This window comes from Talpa occidentalis, unplaced genomic scaffold (assembly GCF_014898055.3).
Source record: "Talpa occidentalis isolate TD23 unplaced genomic scaffold, MPIMG_talOcc4v2.1 talOcc4.6, whole genome shotgun sequence".
Taxonomy (NCBI): domain Eukaryota; kingdom Metazoa; phylum Chordata; class Mammalia; order Eulipotyphla; family Talpidae; genus Talpa; species Talpa occidentalis.
Window position 1 is genome coordinate 89,646,389 of NW_023604972.1, and position 20,794 is coordinate 89,667,182.

At 37.0% G+C, this 20,794-nt stretch overlaps 1 protein-coding gene across 1 annotated transcript; it reads left to right on the forward strand.

Moving 5' to 3' along the window:
• The first annotated feature begins 175 nt into the window (after nt 1-175).
• LOC119260971 (U3 small nucleolar RNA-associated protein 15 homolog) lies at nt 176-15,493 on the forward strand. The gene is given in 14 exon segments (XM_037530144.2): nt 176-354; nt 1,365-1,536; nt 3,647-3,739; nt 3,836-4,020; nt 4,955-5,133; nt 5,671-5,796; nt 7,994-8,129; nt 10,950-11,034; nt 11,896-12,045; nt 12,728-12,829; nt 13,153-13,240; nt 13,243-13,288; nt 13,445-13,521; nt 14,331-15,493. Coding segments are annotated over 13 exon segments (1,575 nt in total). The 5' UTR covers nt 176-354; nt 1,365-1,446; the 3' UTR covers nt 14,549-15,493.
• The last annotated feature ends 5,301 nt before the right edge of the window (nt 15,494-20,794 follow it).

Genomic DNA, 20,794 nt, shown 5'->3' on the forward strand with positions numbered 1-20,794 from the left:
GTCTTTACTACCGGAGTATTACGGAGACAGGGTCGTTGGGCAGAGCAGAGGCCCCGGGTCACTGGAGCGAGACCACAGGCTCAGCCTCCGGCCACGCCTCCTCCGCCCCTTCGCCCCGCCCATCTGACCTCCCCCTGCGTCACCGGACGGCGCGGGCCTCGTAAGCCTGCGCCTTCGCGTCATCTTCGCGCGACCCGCCTGGCCGTTCCATTTACCCGGTGGCTCCGCGCCTCCCTGTAGGGTCCTCGTGACTTCTGCAAGTGATACTGAATGGCTTAAGGGAGGGAACTGGAGGAACCCAAGCAGTTCTCCTCGGAGCTGAGGAGTCTCGGCGGACCCTCGGAGCCATTGGAGGTAGGTGATGGCAGCTCCCTTTAGGGTAGCCCCGACGCTCGTCGGGCCTTTCTTGCTATCTGGCATGCTGCCCGGGGGCATCTCAGTTTCCGCAGATTGGCTCAACTTCTTAACCAGCCTGCCAGCGTCTCGGCTGTTTGGCTTCGACCTAGATTTTTCTCCGCTACGAGCTCACCCTCCCCTAACTGTCTGCCTTTATCAGTTTCCGGAGTAATCCTCCCCTTTCCAAAGCGGTGGACAGTTCCATTTCTGTCTTATGAGGTTCCTTCAATTTTGAATGCTCCCGCCCCCTCTTTTGCGTGCATCTTCAGTGGCGAATCTGTCATAATATATTAAAGACTCAGCTGAAGTGGACACTTGGAATCTCTCCAGGAGTCCCCCAGTTAGAATTAATGAAACCACTTCTCAGCTCTCAGTACTTAAGGTTTTTTGATATCCTACATTGTATTGTAATACCTGTTATTCTTTTAGTCCTAGGTTTTCAGGCACAGACCTCTTTCCGATAATTTTCTTTTTCACATGATTTCTTGCCTCCATGCCTTTGGGCTGTATCGTACTCCCCCTTACCCTCCCCAAATGCTCTTCCTCACTTTAATCTGGCAAAACGCTGCTACTGCGCCTCGCTTCTTTCTACTCGTTTTAAACTGTTCCTTTGAAGGCAGAGTTAGGTACTCCTTCAGCTATACTCTAATAAGGCACGAAGGCCCATATGCTTTTGTTGACTCCTATGTCAATATTCATATTATAGACAGCATTTTTTATTTTAAATTGGTGTTTTTCCCACAGAACCCAGCACAGTGCTTTCTACCTATGGTAGTCCTATCTTATTCCTCTTGCTTCCTTTAGATTGTGTCTTCTGTGTTTACAGATTTAATAGTTTAATGGTTATTAATCTGTAAGTTACCTCAGAAACTTTTCAAAGAATGCAGAGTGGAAATCATAATTATATATAGATTTGTGTAATGTATATAAAATATTGAGTAATGTATATAAAATATTTTCTTTTTCAGATTTATGCAGAGTCATTATAATTATTTTTAATCTCAATTCCAAAGGATTAACCACTGGACAACAGTGCAATTATATGAAATTATGGCTGGTTATAAGCCTGTAGCTATTCAAGCATATCCTGTACTTGGTGAAAAGATCACACAAGATACGCTGTACTGGAACAACTATAAGGTAAGTTTGTCAATCATGGGGTGAGGGGGCATTTGCATTTATGACAATGTGGAACTCTAATGAAAACTAATAACTAAAATTAATCTATCAGCAACTTACAGTTTGGGCAGATCAGTTGATAGTTAATATTTTTTTCTAGGAATTTTATAGAAAAGTCCATATTGCTTAATCAGTTTAAGTTTAGAATTTTGATTAATTAATGAATTTTATAATTTGAATCTCATGCAAGAAGTTTTTTATTTTTTTTAAGATTTATTTCTTTATACAAGAACTGGGGTACAGTCAGAGGTGCCGAAGGGTGAGGGAATTCACCAGAGACAGTGGGGAGCAGAACAGTCAGACAGACTGAAGACACTGCTGAGGGGAGCAGCAGGCAAGACAGGAGAGGTATGCTGTGCCATGTGGGTTTCTCCCTGGCTGGCCGCGAATCGAACCCGTGCTCCAGAGGCTGCAGACAGCTTCACATTGCAGCGCTCAACCCACTGTGTCACCGGGGAGGCCCTACAAGAAGATGTTTTTGCCTTAACCTAAGGAAATAGGGCCTCCCTGGTGGCGTAGGCGGTTGAGCTCAGAGCTGTGAGGCTGTCCGCAGCCTCAGCAGCGGTGGTTCGGTCCCGGCCGGCCAGCGAGGGTCCCATGAGTCGCAGCAGACCTCTCCTGTCTTGCCCAATACTCCCCTCAGCAGTGTATTTCGTCATTCTGCCTGTTCTGTTCCCCAGTCTGTCTCTGGTAAAGCCTCCCACCCTCCCGCGCATCTGGCCTATACCCTGGTTCTTGTATAAAGAAATAAATCTTAAAAAAAAAAAAAAAAAACAACCTAAGGAAATAGTGATGCAAAATTCTTACTGCTAAATTAGCTTACAAATGAGTTTTTTAAAAAGATGAATAAGTAGAAAATGTGAAAAAATTGTGAGGTTTATGGAAAAAAGTTTTTTTTTTAAAAAGATTATGGTTTTTCTTTAGCTGTTTTTTTTTTTTTTAAAGATTTTATTTTATTTATACAAGCACTGGGGTACAGTCAGAAGTGGGGGAGGGTGAGCGAATTCACCAGAGCTAGAGCGGAGAGCAGAACAGGCAGACTGACGAAGTACACTGCTGAGGGGAGCAGCGGGCGGCAGGAGAGGTCTGCGCACCATGTGGGACCCTCGCTGGTGGCCGGGGATTGAACCAGCGTTGCAGAGGCTGCGGGCAGCTTCGCAGCCCACGCTCAACCGCTGCGCCACCGGGGAGGCCCTGGAAAAAAAGTTTTAATGGCCAATAAATGTATTACGAGACTCAACTTCACTCATAATTGAAGAAATGCAAATTAAGTAAAATTAGATATTGTTTTTCATTTATTATACTGGCACACATGAAAAATTTTGATCATCATTGCTACTCGAGGAAGGGAAATTACTATAAACTTTTTGGAGAGCAATTTGGCATTATCTGACATAAAACAATGTACACAACTTTTGGCTTTCTAGTCTCACAGCCTGGAACTTTCTCAATAAATATACTCCTGAAAGTTTGCTAACATGATTGATAACAAAATGTGTGTGTGTGTGTGTGTGTGTGTATGTATGTGTATAAAATCAATGTATGTATATTTATGTTATATAAACATTCATTGAAATCTTATTTGTAATGTTAGAAATCTTAGAAGAACCTGTGTTTATTAATAGTGAACTGGTGGAGTAAATTATGATGGATGTTGTGGATGTTACATTTGTAGCTTACCTGAAAAGTTAGCTAATGTGCTAGTAAGTAATAGAAAGCAAGATATATAATGACCTGCATAGTATGCTGTGTGTTCAAAATATACATGGTTAAATGTGTGTGGGTATAACTTCTTTTTTCTAGTCATAATCACAGGAAACTCAACAGCTGAACAAAAAGAGTGAGGTGACTTTCTGAACATATATTATTTTACATTAATGGGAATAGAGATAGTCTGGGTGACAGGACTTGGGCAATTTTTTGATTTCTTTATACCTTTGTATTAAATACAGTCTAGTAAATGTTACTAAGAACAAAAAGAAATGGTCTGTAAGAAATTATGTAATGCTTAAATAGGTGTTGGTGTTCCCACTTGTAACTCTGTTAATCCTTTATATTGTTTTTCATTAAGACCCCTGTTCAGATTAAGGAGTTTGGCGCAGTGTCAAAAGTAGACTTTTCTTCACAGCCACCATATAATTATGCTGTTACAGCTTCTTCAAGGGTAACTATAATACTGCATTCCTTATTTTTTTATATAGTTTATATTTACTACTGATCTTGAGGCATCTGTTGAGTTACCATGTTTTTTATCTTGTAGATTCACATTTATGGCAGATACTCCCAAGAACCTGTAAAAACCTTTTCTCGATTTAAAGACACAGCATACTGTGCTACTTTTCGACAGGACGGTAAACTGCTTGTGGCTGGCAGTGAAGATGGTGGAGTTCATCTTTTTGATATAAGTGGAAGGGCTCCCCTTAGGCAGTTTGAAGGACATACAAAGTAAGCAACAGTTGGTTTTTATGTGTCCTTTTTGTTTTTTTGGTGTAATCTAAGCTGTATTCATTTTCTAGGCTTTGAGTAAAAGCAGAGAATTTAAAAAAAAAAAAAATTCATGAATATTATGTAACTTCAGGTACTTTTCCCCTGGTGGGCCTATGGCAGAGCTTAACCTAGGTCCCATGGTTGAGTTTCATGCGACTTGTGAATCCCCTAGAATTGTGTGTGACATTTTGGGAAATGTGCATTTATCTAGGGAGACATCCTGCAGCTTTCATTAACTTCTCACTGAGTTCTGTGACCTGGTTGAGATTATAAACACTGGTCTAATGGCAACTATTAGACTAACTACTAATGAGAATTATGTAGGCCTGGACTATATTTGAGGTTGGAAGCTAGATTCTCTTCTTGGATTTAGTACTTTGCCCTTTGGTAAATTGAATGGCTAGGGCAGTTTATATTACAGCTTTGTTGCAGGATTCCCTGAATTATTTAAATTATTCAGAGTAACTTTGTATTCAGTCTTATAAATGTCTTTGTGAAAATTGGGTACTGATTTTAAAATCTCAAGTGTTTTTATAATGTGTTAACGGGGTAGTTACCTATCAGTGAAACATTTCACTTTGATTGTATTAGAACATTCATCTTAATTAAACAGCTAGAATTGTAAGTAGAATTGCTAACATATTAGAAAATAAAGTTGTAAAGCTATTGTTTAATATTCTTATTACTTTCATAGTGTGGGGTTATTTAAAATTTTAAGTTGGCTTGGGGACAAACACCTGTTTTAAAGGTTTTTTTGGTCATGACTTTCCCCTGTAGTTATGCTCAGAAACTGAGCTTTTTTTGGGGGGGGCGGGCAGGAGGAGAGGAGTTGGAAGATGTCAGAAATACAATTTTTTCTTACTTTTTAATATACTGATCCTTGATCTTTCAGAGCAGTTCATACAGTAGATTTTACAGCTGACAAATACCATGTGGTTTCTGGGGCTGATGATTATACAGTTAAATTGTGGGATATTCCAAACTCCAAAGAAATTCTGACATTCAAAGAACATTCTGATTATGTGAGGTGTGGATGTGCTAGCAAATTGAATCCGGATCTCTTTGTAACAGGTTGGTAAACTCCTTTTTTTCCTCTCATGAAGTTGATTATTTTATTATGAAATATTTTAATACTGCTTTGGGACTTTTTGGATAGACTTTTTAGGAGTTAAAATTTTTATGAAGGAATATGTTTCTGTTTATCCTATTCAAAAATTTTTTTTCTTCTTTTGTTGATTGTTTTTATTGTCTTCCAAATGTGTTTGGAACATCAGGCTGCGTTGAAAACTGTCAGTACCTTCGTGAGTTTAGTGGTCTGGTTTTTGCAGAGTCTTCAGCAACCAAGAAACAGAGACAGTGGGGTTCATGTTCTTTGTGGGTGCCTGTGCAAAGATTCCCAGATGACTCAGTAGTGACAGTAGTCTGAAAATAGAAATAGTTGAAGATTCTGTAGTATAGTATGGTGGGTTTGAAGGTACTGTATCTTCATGAATTTACAAAAATTTAAAATTTTTATCTACATCTTTTAATATTTATCTGAATACTGACACACACATTTTTGTTGTTTTGAGCAGTGAAACTTACATAATGCCCAATTTGACATTTTAGGATCATATGATCATACTGTGAAGATGTTTGATGCACGAGCAAATGAGAGTGTTATCTCTGTAGAGCATGGACAGCCAGTGGAGAGTGTCTTGCTTTTTCCTTCTGGAGGTCTTCTGGTGTCAGCAGGTATTTCTTTTGAAAATTACTTTCACCAATGTTGTTGATCTTGAGTTATTTCATTATTAGTTACTTGCTATAATTTTATCATGTACACTTGAATTGCATATGTGAGTTTTTGCTAGGTTGATAATTGGGACAGGCAAATAGTTATCTCTTATTGAGTATCTGATGTAAGTCAGCTGTGCTGTTACATGCATATTATCTCTAATGCTCTAGGTAAAGCTACAAGGTAGGTAATTTTCTCCCTATGTTACAACTTACTATGTTGCAACTAAGAAAATAAGTTTTAACTAATTTGTCCAAGGCACAGTGTTAAGTGACAAATCTGAAATCCCAGACCTGAGGGCCTACATTATACACTAAACTCTCCTCCATCTTCTTTGATCCCAGAAATCCTAAAAGATCTACAGTAGCTTTTGAAAAATAGTTTCTTTTAGATCAAAAATGGGCTTTTCTCAAATCATTTGATTAAGATGGCCTTTCCCGGCAAGTTGCCAATAGTCTGGAGGAGGGATAATGTGGAGTCAAGCAGGGCCTTGATACATTTCTCTTCAAATTGAAACTGGAGTGTTTTTTGTTGTGTTGATCACAGTGTATTATTAGAATTTTAATGGAAGAAATAAATTTGTTGAAATAGTCCAAATTAATGTGTTGACATTAGGAGAATGTATAGGTAGGTTGTGTGCATGTTTGATAGTATATATAAGGCTGTGGGTATAGCTTCTTTTTAATTCTAAAATCTGAATAGAATTACCCTGTTTCATTTTCTATTCCCTAGTACCTTTTTGCTTTAAAAATACATTGATAAATTGTCAGATGTGTTCATTTTTCTTGCTGTTATTTTGAGAAGTGGAAATAAATTCAATCTGAACAGGGAGAATGGAAACCTTTTTGCTAATCTGCAGTGTGCTACTAGCTAATCCTGTGACCTTATTCAACCTCTTAATTTCTAAAGACCTTGCAAGTGCACTATTGGTTTAGATCAGTGGTTTCAAGTTGGTTTAGATCAGTGGTTTCAAAGTGTATCTTAGGAGCTACCATATGTGGGGAGACAGGGACGGTAAAGTCAGTTCCAGGCCCTGTTTCTAGTCAAGATAGATAAAAACTTCTCTCCCCTGCTTCCCCTTGTCCTACTTTACCTGCTAGCCTTTTGCTTAATTTTTTTTTTGCAAATAAGGATGCTGTATTAAAAAAATTCTTTTTTTTTTTTTTTAAGATTTATTTATTTATACAAGAACTAGGGCTACAGGCCAGAGGTGCAGGAGGGTGAGAGAATTCACCAGAGATAGAGCAGGGAGCAGAACAGGCAGATGGACCAAAGATGCTGCTGAGGGGAGCAGCGGGCGAGGCAAGAGAGGTGTGCTGCGCCATTTAGGTTTCTCCCTGGCTGCAGAGGCTGCAGACAGCTTCACAGCACAGTGCTCAACCCGCTGCGCCACCAGGGAGGCCCTAAAGAAATTCTTTTTTAAGCATCAGATTGAATTACTTCTAAGGATCCTTCTAATTTAGAGTAAAATTTTTAGGGAAGTTTTTCAGGTTTGTTGGGATTCGCAGAATTTTTAGGAAAGGAAATCTATATTTTTCATTTCCATGGCTATACAAAATACCTTTTAAAGAATGATTTTATCATAAATTTCTTTAAAAAAATCCTTTTCAGGGCCTCCCTGGTGGTGCAGGTGGTTAAGTGCCGCACTCTGAAGCTGTCCGCAGCTTCTGCAGTGTCACGGTTCGATCCCTGCTGGCCTCGGAGCAACCCACATGGCGAGCAGACCTCTCCTGTCTCTCCTGCTGCTCCCTCAGCAGTGTATTTCATCAGTCTGCCTGTTCTGTTCCCCACTCTGTCTCTGGTGAATCCTCTCACCCTCCCACGCATCTGGCCTGTACCCTGGTTCTTGTATAAAAATAAATAAATCTTTAAAAAAATAAAAAAAAATCCTTTTCAGATATACTTTTACTCTGCAGGGCATTTCTGTATGAAATATGAAATTATTTAATCATTGTAACAGTTCTGGGGAAGGAATGGTTTTTATTTTTAGTTATTTACCTATTAAAGAGTACAACTTTATTTGAAACCAGCAGTCTGGCTCTGGAACCTCTTACTTAACTTCCTTGCTGTGGAGTGTCCAATGATGAATGCTTTTGAGGTCTTTAAAATTTTGAATCTACAGGCAGAAATCAAACCACCAATTATTTCTTTTTATAGGAGGTCGTTACGTTAAAGTCTGGGACTTGCTGAAAGGAGGACAGTTGCTAGTGTCTTTGAAGAATCATCACAAAACGGTGACGTGTTTATGTCTAAGCACTTCTGGACAGAGATTACTTTCTGGCTCACTGGATAGGTTAGTATTTTCATTTAACTTATTAATCATTAGTATGCAACACCTTGAACAACATTTCGTTATAATGTTAAAAATCGATTCCTGGCTGCATTCACTGTCTGCGTGGACTTTGCAGTTCTCTCCTTATCTGTGTGGGTTTTCTCCAGCCACTCTGGTTTCCTTCTGTATCTCAGAGTTGTGCATCTTAGGATCATTGGTGTGTCTGAATGTCCCAGTTTGAGTGAGTGTGGAGGTGTGTGTGTGAGCCCTTCTGAGCTGGAAGGGCATCCTCTCCAGGATTGGCTCCTGCCTTGTGCCCTGAGCAGTGGGAGTAGTCTCTGTGCACCAAGGCCCTGAACTGGAAGAAGCAGGTTGGAAAATGAATGAATATTGTTGAGTATTAGAAGTATTTTTGGTTTTTATTGAGAAGTTTGGTGATGTTTTTGTGACCAGAAGTCTACTGTACGAGCTTAACTCTTGTTTATATTAACTAGCATATGGTAACATTGGTTTCATTATACAGTTGTTTTGCTTAAAGTCGATTTCCAAGAATCTATCCACAATGTTAAGTGAGAACTTACTATACAAGTGTATACAAGTGTTCAGTGCTTGAGGAAGTGCATTATTTCAGTAGTTTTGGTGACAGAATATTCTGCCAGTTGGTTTCTATGAAAATTTGTTGATTTGAAATTAGTTTTGAGCTTTTGTTTACATATAGCACTTTTCTCCATTGACAGAATTGATTACTTTAATTTACATATACTTTTTAAGGGTTTTTTATTTATTATTTGAATATTAATCTTTTAAAATAATTGTGTATTTTGAAAAGTTTAAGTATAGATATATGGATTCTTGGTTATATTCTTAAAAATTAAAACTCCATGTGAAAATTTCTGTATACTATGTGATCTAAATATTGGTGCGTTTAGATACTTTAAATGGGTGTATTAGTTAATGTTAATGTTTAGTTAGTTAATGTTTTAATTAGTTAATGTTTTAGATTAGCTTGTATGATAGAAATATAATGCAAGCTATATATGTAATTTATTTATTTTTTTTTTAATTTTATAGAGGCATGTTTATTTGTTTATTTGTTTGTTTTGTTTTTGTTTATACATGCACTGGGTACAGTCAGAAGCGTGGGAGGGTGAGAGAATTCACCAGAGCCAGAGCGGGGAGCAGAGCAGGCAGAGGGACCGAAGTACACTGCTGAGGGGAGCAGCGGGCCGCAGGAGAGGTCTGCGTGCCAGGTGGGACCCTCCTCCGGTGGCCGGGGAGCAGCCGGGGATCGAACCGGCGCCTCAGAGGCTGCGGGCAGGTTTGCAACCCAGCGCTTAACTGCTGCGCCACCGGGGAGGCCCTATATATATAATTTAAATGTCTTAGTAGCCACATTAAAAAGGTAAAAAGAGCTAGGTAAAATTAATAATACATAGTTATTTAGTTCAGTATATCTAAATTATTAGTTCAGTATATAAACAATGTAAAAAAATTTTTTTCCTCTAGGAAAAACAAGGTAAACATCAAAGTATCTAATTCAGGCCTATGATACAATATTTTACAATGATTAAATTTAAATACCATTGTGTTTAGCAGAAGAAAGTTGAATTTAAGAGAAAAATATTTTTACTACCTCAGTTAAATAAATTAAAGTTAATTAAAATTAAATAAAATTTAAAAATTTAGTTCTTCATTTTCACTAGCCACATTGTAAATACTTAATTGCCACATATGTCTAGAACAATGGCACAATTATAAAATTTACTTAGAAGTCATCTATTTTTTTTTTTTAAAGATTTATTTATTTACTTTATTTATTTATACAAGCACTGGGTACAGTCAGAAGCGTGGGAGGGTGAGAGAATTCACCAGAGCCAGAAAGGGGAGCAGAGCAGGCAGAAGGACCGAAGTACACTGCTGAGGGGAGCAGCGGGCGGCAGGAGAGGTCTGCGCGCCATGTGGGACCCTCCTCCGGTGGTGGGGAGCAGCCGGGGATTGAACTGGCACTGCAGAGGCTGCGGGCAGCTCCGCAACCCAGCGCTCAACCGCTGCGCCACCGGGGAGGCCCCAGAAGTCATCTATTTTTCAAGCAAAAAATGCGTCATGACTTTTCCAACAACTCAATATTTTCATATTTCCTTTTCCTCCCTTGCTATGAAAAGTCTTAGTTTTCAGCATTTTATTACAAAGTTCAGTGTTTTAAAAACTTCTTAAAATGCTTCTAAGATTAAGGAATTCTATAACTATTTAGCCGATTCTTTGAAATGGTGTTACTGAGCTGTTTGGGACTTGATTTTTAGATGTGTCCCTCGAACACTAAGTGTAAGTAGCCCTATTTTGATTGGTTCTCAACTGGGAGTGAATTTTTTTTGGTGATTTTTCCCAACTAGGGGGTGGGATGTTACTGGCAGGTAGTAGTGAAAGTAAGGTTACTGCTAAACATCCTGCAATGCACAGAACTTCCCACAAAGAATTACCTGACTCAAAATGTCAGTAATGCTGAAGTTAAGAATCCCTGCTCTTTTGATATTCAGGGTACTTTCATTGACAAATTTGCTTTACTTTCAAATTTTATCTTCAAATGATAGTGATTCATAGTCTATCTTATTTCTTTTAAACGTGACTAGCGTAAGTTTTTATACAAACATCATGACTAGTGCTAATAAACAGTTTACTTTTTAAAGAGATTCAGTGATGAATGAATGAGTTTGTAATTAACATTTCTAATCAGTTTTTCTTCACTGTTGTGTAAATTTTAACGTTAATATATTAGATGTTCAAATAATAGAAAATTTGCATTTTATGTACATGGTTTGTGACAAAGCTTTTTATTTTTACTAGGAAGGTGAAGGTATATAGCACAACTTCCTACAAAGTAGTTCACAGTTTTGACTATGCAGCTTCAATTTTAAGTCTTGCACTTGCAGTAAGTACTTTTATCTCTTTTTAAAACTTTCACTAATCTTGCATATTACATTGAAAGTAAAATGGCATTTTAGGGTTAATATTCATGTTTGAATAAATCTTACTTTCGCCACATTAGATAATTGAGTTAAGAAAATTGCTAGAATCTGACTTGTCTCAGTAACAGCTTGAATTTAGATTCCAGTTCTACTCACTGCGTATCTTCAAACTAAATAAGTGCTATGGCTATGGGTATTGTTAACACTAACAGCAGGCCAGGAAGTTTATGAATCTCTCTTTAACACTTTCAGCTCTAGGATTAAATTCTCTGGAAAGGCAAGCCGGCTCTCCAAACAAACAAACATGCAAACAAACAAAATAGGATAGTGAAGGGGACAACAAAATAAGATGATTATCTTCATTGACTGTGCTTTCTGGAATATTCATTGTTTCATGAACCATTGAGGAAAAGGCATTTGAATACATTACATAGAAACTGGATTTGGGAGAGCAAAGCTTAATTGCAAAGTATTTTCTTGGCAGCGTTGTGGAACGTCATACCACTGTGTAATACTTCTTAAGGGAGGATACAGGAAAAAAATATTTTGAATTTCCCAAGATGTCATTAACTTTTTATTATTATGCAAACTTTTCCAGTGATATTTTACAACACATGTAAGTTCTGTCAATATGATAATATCTTAGAGGAAAAATAGCTGCTCTTTTTGTGGAGATCATTGCTAGACAAAGTTTCTGTATCTGCATGGGATTCTTGGTAAAAGTATGGATAAGCAGCACACATATTATGAATGTTATTTTGAAGAAAAATTACTATACATTATGAGCTGGGAATAGACTAACTTATTTTTCTAATTGCTGTTAGCATGAAGATGAGACCATAGTTGTAGGAATGACCAATGGAATACTGAGTGTTAAACATCGGAAATCTGAACCAAAGAAGGATTCTCTTCCTAAGAGAAGAAGGCCTGCATATCGAACCTTTATTAAAGGAAAAAATTACATGAAGCAACGGGTATTTATGTACTTTTGATATTTTTCCGAAAGGTGATATTTATGAGATAGCTCCACCCCTTGACATCACTGGAAAATGTAGTTCATATGGCAGTTAACTTTATTTTGCTCTTGTCTACATCAGCTTTATCTCCAGATTGCTAGATGAAGACGTTACTCATATGTAATGGGGAATAAGGACTACTTTATTTAATGTCCTAAATCATAGTAACCTTGGAGTGCTCTGCCGTATTCAAAGAATTGTCTTTTGCACAATTTCTGACTTGGTCTTTTAACCAACCCTGAGAAAGAGAAGCATCTGTAATGTCTGCTGTATTCACTATCTAAGAGGATTGAGGTATAAAAGAAGTTGTGATTAAGCCAGAATTTCATTATTGGTAATTAGGATTGTTGGGAGTGATTTCTACTAAAGCACATTGCCTGCCATGGAAAGATACTTTAAAGAGTAATTTACGCTCAGAACTGAGATAATCATGTATTGTAACTTAAAATCATAGGATAGTAGCAGCACGTTGATGTTGAAAATGTTATTTCATTTTTATTTAATCTACATAATGGGCATATGAACATTCTCTTGCAGTTCAGGGATACTTTGATATAGAAATACCATTGTGAAAAGATTTACTTTGAATGAAATTATACTGATACTGATTTTTTTCTATGAATTTACTTTTTAAATACAGGATGACATTTTGATCAACAGACCATCAAAGAAATACCTAGAATTATATGACAGGGATCTGAAACATTTTCGGATCTCTAAGGCACTTGACAGAGTCCTTGAGGTAAGTGAGGAACAGTTTCTTTTTTAAAATTAGTTTTAGGTTCACAGCAAAATTGAATGAAAGGTCCAGCGATTTTCCATATTCCCCATCCCTGCACATATGTATCTTCCTCGCCTGTGAATATCCCCCACCAGAGTGGTACATTTGTTACAACTGATGACTCTACTGGGGACACATTTTAAAGAGAATTATTTTATTTCTTACCTTGCATAGTATTACCATGACTCAAAACTATGAAGGTAATAACTTATTTAAAATTGGTAACTGTTAGGGTTTTTTCTTGTGCTGTCTTGTGTGCTTATTAACTCTGAAAATTTTTTCAGCCTAGTTGTACTATAAAGACACCTGAGATTACAGTCTCTATCATAAAGGAGCTAAATCGAAGAGGGGTCCTTGCAAATGCCCTCGCAGGTCGGATGAAAAGGAAATTAGTCGTGTTCTTAATTTTTGATAAGGTATGTTTGTGTCTGTGAAACACTCGTATTTTGCATTTGAAATCCTTTATCTCCAAATGAGAGATGTTGGCTTTTAGCTTGATCTTTATAATGAATCAGTGGAATAATTCAGTAAATCAATTTTAAGGATTTAAAAAAAAATTTCTAAATTTCAGTAAAGAAAATCTTTGCTTTGTAGGAATCTGTCTCAGCCACGATTTGCCCCTGTTTTGATCAATGCTGCTGAAATAATTATTGGTAAGTAGATGTTGAAATGTGAAAAATCCTAGCATGTTTGCAAAAAGTAGAGGTGTCAAATAATGATATAAAATTGAAATTTGAATAGATTGAAGTACCTTATTTTTATCATTTCTCCAGTAAGAATATTCATGGAGAAAATGAACACAGTAATAAAGCTATGCATTTAAAAAATGGAGTAAAATGTTTTTAGTAGTTTGACTTTGTATTGCTGGTAGGGAATTAACATTTTTTCCCCAACCTTCTCTAATGACTTTGACAACTTCAATGGGAAAATGAAAATAAATCAGAACCTCCATCATGTCCTTTTTTGTTTTTTGTTTTTTTTTTAATAATAAATTTTATTTTTATATTCCCCATACAATTGCAACCCCCTTATTTTGACCCCAATCCCTCCCCTCCCACCTTCTACCCCCCATAGAGTGTCTCTGGTTCATAGTTTTTTGTTAATTTTGATTTTCACTTTCCCATAGTTATTCATTTTCCTGGTCCCTCATTTAAGTCTTCTAGATTCCTGCTATGAGTGAGACCATCCGGTATTTTTCTTTTTCTTTCTGGCTTATTTTGCTGAGCATAATCCCTTCCAGCGCCATCCATGTTGCTGCAAATTGCACATCATGTCCTTTTTTGAAATACATCTATTCAAATGGATTATCTGCTTTCTGTAAATCACAAATTAACTGTAAAATAAGCTCACATATTTCACTGTCTTTATATCTAATATTTTTATATTTTTCCTAAATATTGCTGTTCACTTAATTGTATAGGAGGATATTTCTAGTTAATGTATTTCTTTCTTTCTTTTCTAGATATATATCTGCCTGTGATTGGTCAGTCACCTGTAGTTGATAAAAAGTTTTTGGTACTTCAAGGACTTGTAGAAAAAGAGATTGATTACCAAAGAGAGCTTCTTGAAACCTTGGGGATGATGGATATGCTTTTTGCCACTATGACAAGGAAAGAAAGTACTTCTGTGTTGCAGCATGCATCTGATGGATTTCTAGAAAATAAGAAGATAGAATCATAGTGTTTACTACAACTAAACCTAAAAACTCCTAACTTGAAATAGATTTGACTCTATTATTGGAAGGAGAATTTTTTTGATATTGTAAAAACTCTTTTAGAAGCAATTTTATGGAAGAGACCGGAATAATTATGATTGGAAAATAAGTACTTATATTAGACATGGTTTCCATGTAATATTTTGAATTATTTTATGGCACCTTTGGCTGGAAGATCTCATTTGTCCTGGTTATACTGTCTGTCTACCTTGATCATGCTGATAGTAATCTTGATACAGCAAAGTTCTGTATCACCCTGTGGGTAGGCATTCAGAACTCTGGAAGGGGTTTTTCGATTGGGAATTCTGCCAAAGAAACGGGTTTCTTTTTTACTTCTTCCTTCAAAAGAACAACAACAAATCAACAAATGACAGCAAATAAACTCTTCATTTTGATCAGTGCTGTTGGGATTTCCAGGCTCAGCGAAACTTGCCTCCTCTCTGACATTGTTAAATGTCTGAGGCCCCATGCTTCATCTGGTAATAGAACCATCTCTGTTCCAAGTGTGGCCAACTCTGAATATTTCACACCAGATGGACATGTACTCAGAATGTGTTGAGGCAGATTTGATACCTAAAAATCGTGCTATCACAGGTTTTCTTTTCATTTTTTTTAAGCTTAATTCTCTATCAGAATGTGGTTTATAATTGGACCATTTCTCTTCCCCTCAAAATACAGTCTTTTTACCATGTTTTCAACTTGATTCAGGTGAGGGGAATGATAAAGTTTGCATTTCTCTTGCAATAAATAGCCTTTCAGCCTTTTATACATGTTTGGAGCTTATCTTCTAGTTAACCTACCCCTCTGAAAACCATTTTCTCTTATCTGTATTTAAATTTTTTCCCTATTCTTTACAATCATCTTGTGATGAATATCAAGTCCCAGAGTAGCTTGCCTTGAAAAATAGTTTTTTTTTTAATGTGTTCAATGTAAATCATTTTTATAAAGAAATTCCTATTTTCTTTTTGACTTTCAGAGATGTATCAGTTCCTGATGGATTGTCACTGATTAGTGACAGCTAGCACTCTTTCACACTTGCTACCTCTTCTACCTTCCCCCAATTCCTGTTCCACCCCAAGTAGTTAATTACTGTAGGGAAATATGCCGTTAGCTATGGGAAGATCTTGTAGTGGGATTTCCTCTTAAAACTTCAGTTTTATGAATTTAGATATTTTTTAATGTTCTGGTGCAGGCATGTGCTTAAAACAGGGTCTAGTTTCTCTTTTATGACCTGTCTTAAGCATTCACATAGGGCAGTGACTAGTAAGAAACCAGGAGTTTGCTTCCTTGAAGAATTAGGAGGTGATCAGGGCCATCTTGAGAAGGGTTAATTTATAAATAACTTAAAAAAATTTTTTTAAAAAAGATTTTAAAATTTAACTTCATGGTACATTGGTAACTTGAATACTAGTGTATTTTAAATTGAAATCTAAAATTCTAGCTGTTATCAAGACTAAGGTGTGATGGAGTTTTCCCACACATTTGATTCTCACCACAGCCATCCAAGGTTTGTTTCATTTCCATTTGACATTGAATTAACTTTGTGAACTCACTCTTGAAGTCCCCAAGCTGGAGTTCCTCACTATGCCAGCACTCTGAATGACTGCCTGCTGGGGCTAAACTGCCCATTCCCTTTAACAGAACTTCCCTAGTGCTGCAGTTTTCAGATGAAATTTGTAATGATTACAAATTCCCAGAAATGTTAAGAAATAACTCCCATAGCCATCAATACTTTTGTGTTAGGTTTAGTTTTTATATTCATTAGGGCAAACTAATATTTGCTATTTTGAATTTTTAAATAAAGTGAACATATTACGGTATGACATTGGCTTTTGGGATCTAACTTACTGTCTAATACTTTTAGACTAGTGATTATTAGTTAAAAGATATTTTCAAATGTTACTAAGCATGCAAAAATGAAATGGTTCAGAGAATTTGGAAAGTATGTTTAATTTATTACATTGTAGGGATTAAGTACTTGGGAATTTTTGCTTGTAGGGGCAAGCATTTGAAGTGCTGTGTAAAAGAAAATCAAATATTTTAAATGTATAAATTCTGTTAAGTTGTTTAAAGGAATTTGGATTGTAAATGAGTCTGTTTAAAGAAATTTAGTCTGTTCAATTTTAATGAACTCTATCAAACATCGCTTAAAGGTGCCCTTCAAAGTGATTATTAAAATGTACAGATTTCTAAATGGAATGTTTGTAAGTTAGACATACAAGCTTAAGGAAAGCTTTAAAATCCTTTGACAAGTAACCCAATTGACTTTCCTGTGTACAAAATGCTTTTTCAGATGCTGAAAAGTACTCTGATTTATAAGTAGGCTACGTGCCTGTTCTCCTAGGCCATAGTTGACTGGACCATGGGTGGTATACCTGACATAAACAGGGAGTTTTAACTGATATTTGTAATAAAATTCTTGATCTGGGAAAATGTGGGAGGCTACAAATGCTGTCCTTGTTCCAGCTGCTCATCTTCATCTAAGGGAATGCTCTCTACCTCTGCAGCGCCGCACCCCTCACCAGTATTTGTTTCTAAGATGTATTCCCTGAATAGGGCACTTCTTATTCCACAGGATACTTAATTACTGTATAGAGAGGGAATACTGTTTTCTCACTCTGCACACAGCAGAACTGAGGTGACACAAAGTTTAAGTGGCTGGTCCAAATTCATCCTGTTGGTTAGTGACAGATTGTGGATTTGAACTCAGGAAGTCTGGTTCAAGCATATATTCCCAATCACTACAGGAATAACATATTCTAGAAATGTGAAAATACACCCTTACTAATCTTTGTATTCTTGACTTAGTCTAGTATACATAGTTGGTGTGTAGTAAATGTGTGCAGAATGAATGAGTAGAATGAATGTGTATTGGTTCCAGCTTGGCAATTGACATGAAAACAGCAGCTTGGTTACTCTATATAAGATGAAGTGGTTATATAATCGTTTTTCTGAGAGCTACAAATCAAAATGTTTTCTGGAAACTCACTGCCCATTGAGAATTTGGGTGAAATTGAACCATGTAGTGGGTCCTTATCTTAGCTCACTGTTAGTCCACCAGGTGGCAGTATTATTTTGAAAACCATGAGAAATGGTCTTTCCCTCATCCTTTTCCTAAATCAGTTTGCTGTTACTGAGTAGTGTGAGTTCTTTTAGAAAATAACCAAGATACTCAGTTATTATTATGTGACCAGTTAAAAAGCCATCTATAATAAGTGTGAATTAGAAATATGGAAATTAAATTACTCAAAGTCCTCTGAATTAAAGATTGAACTTTCCAATAATGTAGAATAATAGAACACGAACTTGAACAGATAGATCCCTGATACCTTGGGCTGAGAACATGATCTTGGGTAGATCCATGATACATTGGGCTGAGGTTTCCATATTTGTCATGAATGGGGTTAATATCACCTCACTTGCTTAGGTTGATGCAAATAAATGATTAGGTGAGATAGAAAGTGTTCTCCTGTCATGTGTTTTCATGTTTGATTATGGTGAGTCCACTTACCCTTTATCAATTGTGAGCTTTTTCTTAGCTTCTTGATTACTGACATTCAAATCACTTTGGTAAGAGTTGAGTTGAAGTTTTACACTGTTATAAAGGATGTTTTCTAAATAATTACATAAGCTTTGTACTGAAGAGTATAACTGATTGTCAGGCCTACAAGCATTTTGAAAGCAGATGATAGGATATGATGTTACAAATAAGACATTATCCACTTGTTCATAAACTGTTAGTTGAAAGTAAAATATTAGTTGGTGTTGAGTCTTTAGTGTCATAGTGAAAGATTTAAATGGTAAATGTCTTTAGACATTTATTAATGCACACTTCATTCAAATTAAGTATTAGTTGGGACTCTTACAACTTTACTGAGAAAAGGTTAAAAATATAAACTAGGTTAATTTAATGAAGGTTGACAATTTTCTATAAAACGTTACTATAAAACTGAGTTCATAAAAGATATATTCTTGACAAAGTGCTCACAGTTTTTTTTCTTGAATGCACCAGTCAAAAGGCAATTTCCGGGCCTCCCCTGGTGGCACAGCGGTTGAGCGCTGGGCTGTGAAGCTGCCCGCAGCCTCTGCGGTGCCGGTTCGATGCCCAGCCACTGGCGAGGGTCCCACATGGAGCAGCAGACCTCTCCTGTCTCATCCTCTGCTCCCCTCAGCAGTGTATTTCGTCAGGCTGTCTGTTCTGTTCCCTGCTCTGGCTCTGGTGAATTCTCTCACCCTCCCGCACTTCTGATTGTACCCAGTACTTGTTTAAATAAATAAATAAATCTTTTAAAAAAAAAAAGTCTTTGCTTTAAAAAAAAAAGCAACTTCCTCTTTTTTTGTATTTTCTTTTGAAATTTTGAAATTTGAAATATTTTTGTATTTTATATTGAAATTTATTAACAGCAGCAAATACGAATTTCTAAGAGATTACTGTGTTTATAGCCATTATTTTCTACCATAAAATCATTACCCAAATGTAAACATAACCTAGTGGTTTTAATTACTTAATTTGCAGAAAACTCTAGATAAACTGGTTATCTTTGTAAATAAAGTATTGTCTCATTGCTATAAGCAGGTCATGCAATCAATTATAAATTTCTCAGGAACCGGACAAGGAGTTCATTTGAAAGTCAGAACACTAATAATAATAAGCTGTAATATCAATAGTTCAAACAGCAACATGGATTATTTTATTTTTGGATTTCTTTTTTTTTTTTAAAAGATTTATTTTATTTGTACAAGAACCGGGATACAAGCCAGATGCGTGGTGAGAGGATGCACCAGAGACAGAGCAGGGAACAGAACAGGCAGACTGATGAAATTCACTGCTGAGGTGAGACAGGAGAGGTCTGCCGTGCCAAGTGGGTTGCTCCAAGGCCGGCAAGGATCAACCAGCACTGCAGAGGCTGTGGATAGCTTCACAGTGCTGCGCTCAACCGCCCGCGCCACCAGGGAGGCCCTATTTTTGGATTTCTTAACAGTATGGTATGTGAGAGTATGAATCTCCTGTGTCCATCCTGGAAAAATGAGTGATTACAAGACTTAAAATTTGAGTGCTGACTCACTTACATAGGTGACATAAGGTTGAATGAGTAAGAAGTGAGCAGTGAGCACAGGACCTTGTATACCTTAAGTGGCACCTGCACACAGGAGGGGTAAACAAATGTTTGCTGCTTAAAATCTGAATTCTGTAGCGGCAAATATGAGCTGAGATGTTGGTGATCAGGGCTGCCAGATTGGGAACTACAGAGAAATGGAAGTTTTGAGGACAGAGACTTTAAAACCATGGGGCTTTATTTTATTTATTTGAAATTAGTTTAGACTTACAGAAAAGTGCAGCTTCCCCCAGCTTCTGCTAATGTGAACAAGGCACATAATCATAGTGCAAGCTATCAAACCCAGGGAATTCATTTGATGTAATGAAAATATACCAATTTCGGGCCTCCCCTGGTGGCGCAGGCGGTTGAGCTCAGCTCTGTGAAGCTGTCCACAGCCTCTGTAGCGCTGGTTCTATCCGGCCGGCCTGCGAGAGTCCCACGTGGTGCAGCAGACCTCTCCTGTCTCACCCGCAGCTCCCCTCAGCAGTGTATTTCAGTTGGTCGGCCTGTTCTGCTCCCCACTCTGTCTCTGGCGAATCCTCTCACTCTCCAGCGAATCTGGCCTGTACCCCTGTTCTTGTATTAATAAATAAATAATTAATTTAAAAAAAATCTTAAAAAAAAAAAGAAAATATACCAATTTCTCTAGTTTTCTCCCTGAAGTCTTTCCTGCTCCGGGTTTCAACCCAGGATCCTCCAGTCTATTTAGCTGTGTTCTCTAAGCCCCTCTAACCTGTAATGATTCCTTAGACTTTCCTTGTCTTTCATGACCTTGAAACTTTTATGAATATTGGTCAGTTATTTTGTAGAATGTTTTAATTTGGGTTGTCTGATGTTTTCTTTTGATTAGATTTAGGTTACATGTTTGGGCAAGAATACCACAGATGCGAATGTATCTTTCCCAGAGAATCGTAACAGGTTTTCATGATGCAAATACTTTACTAATAGTAGTTTACTTTGATCTCTTAATGAAGGTATTTCATCGTAGATCAGGTTTTCTCACTATTGAGAAATATCTTAGAAAAGATACTAGAGATTATGCAAATATACTGCTTCTGTCTAAACTTTTCACCCACTAAGTTTAGCACCTACTGGGGAATCTTGCATACAGCA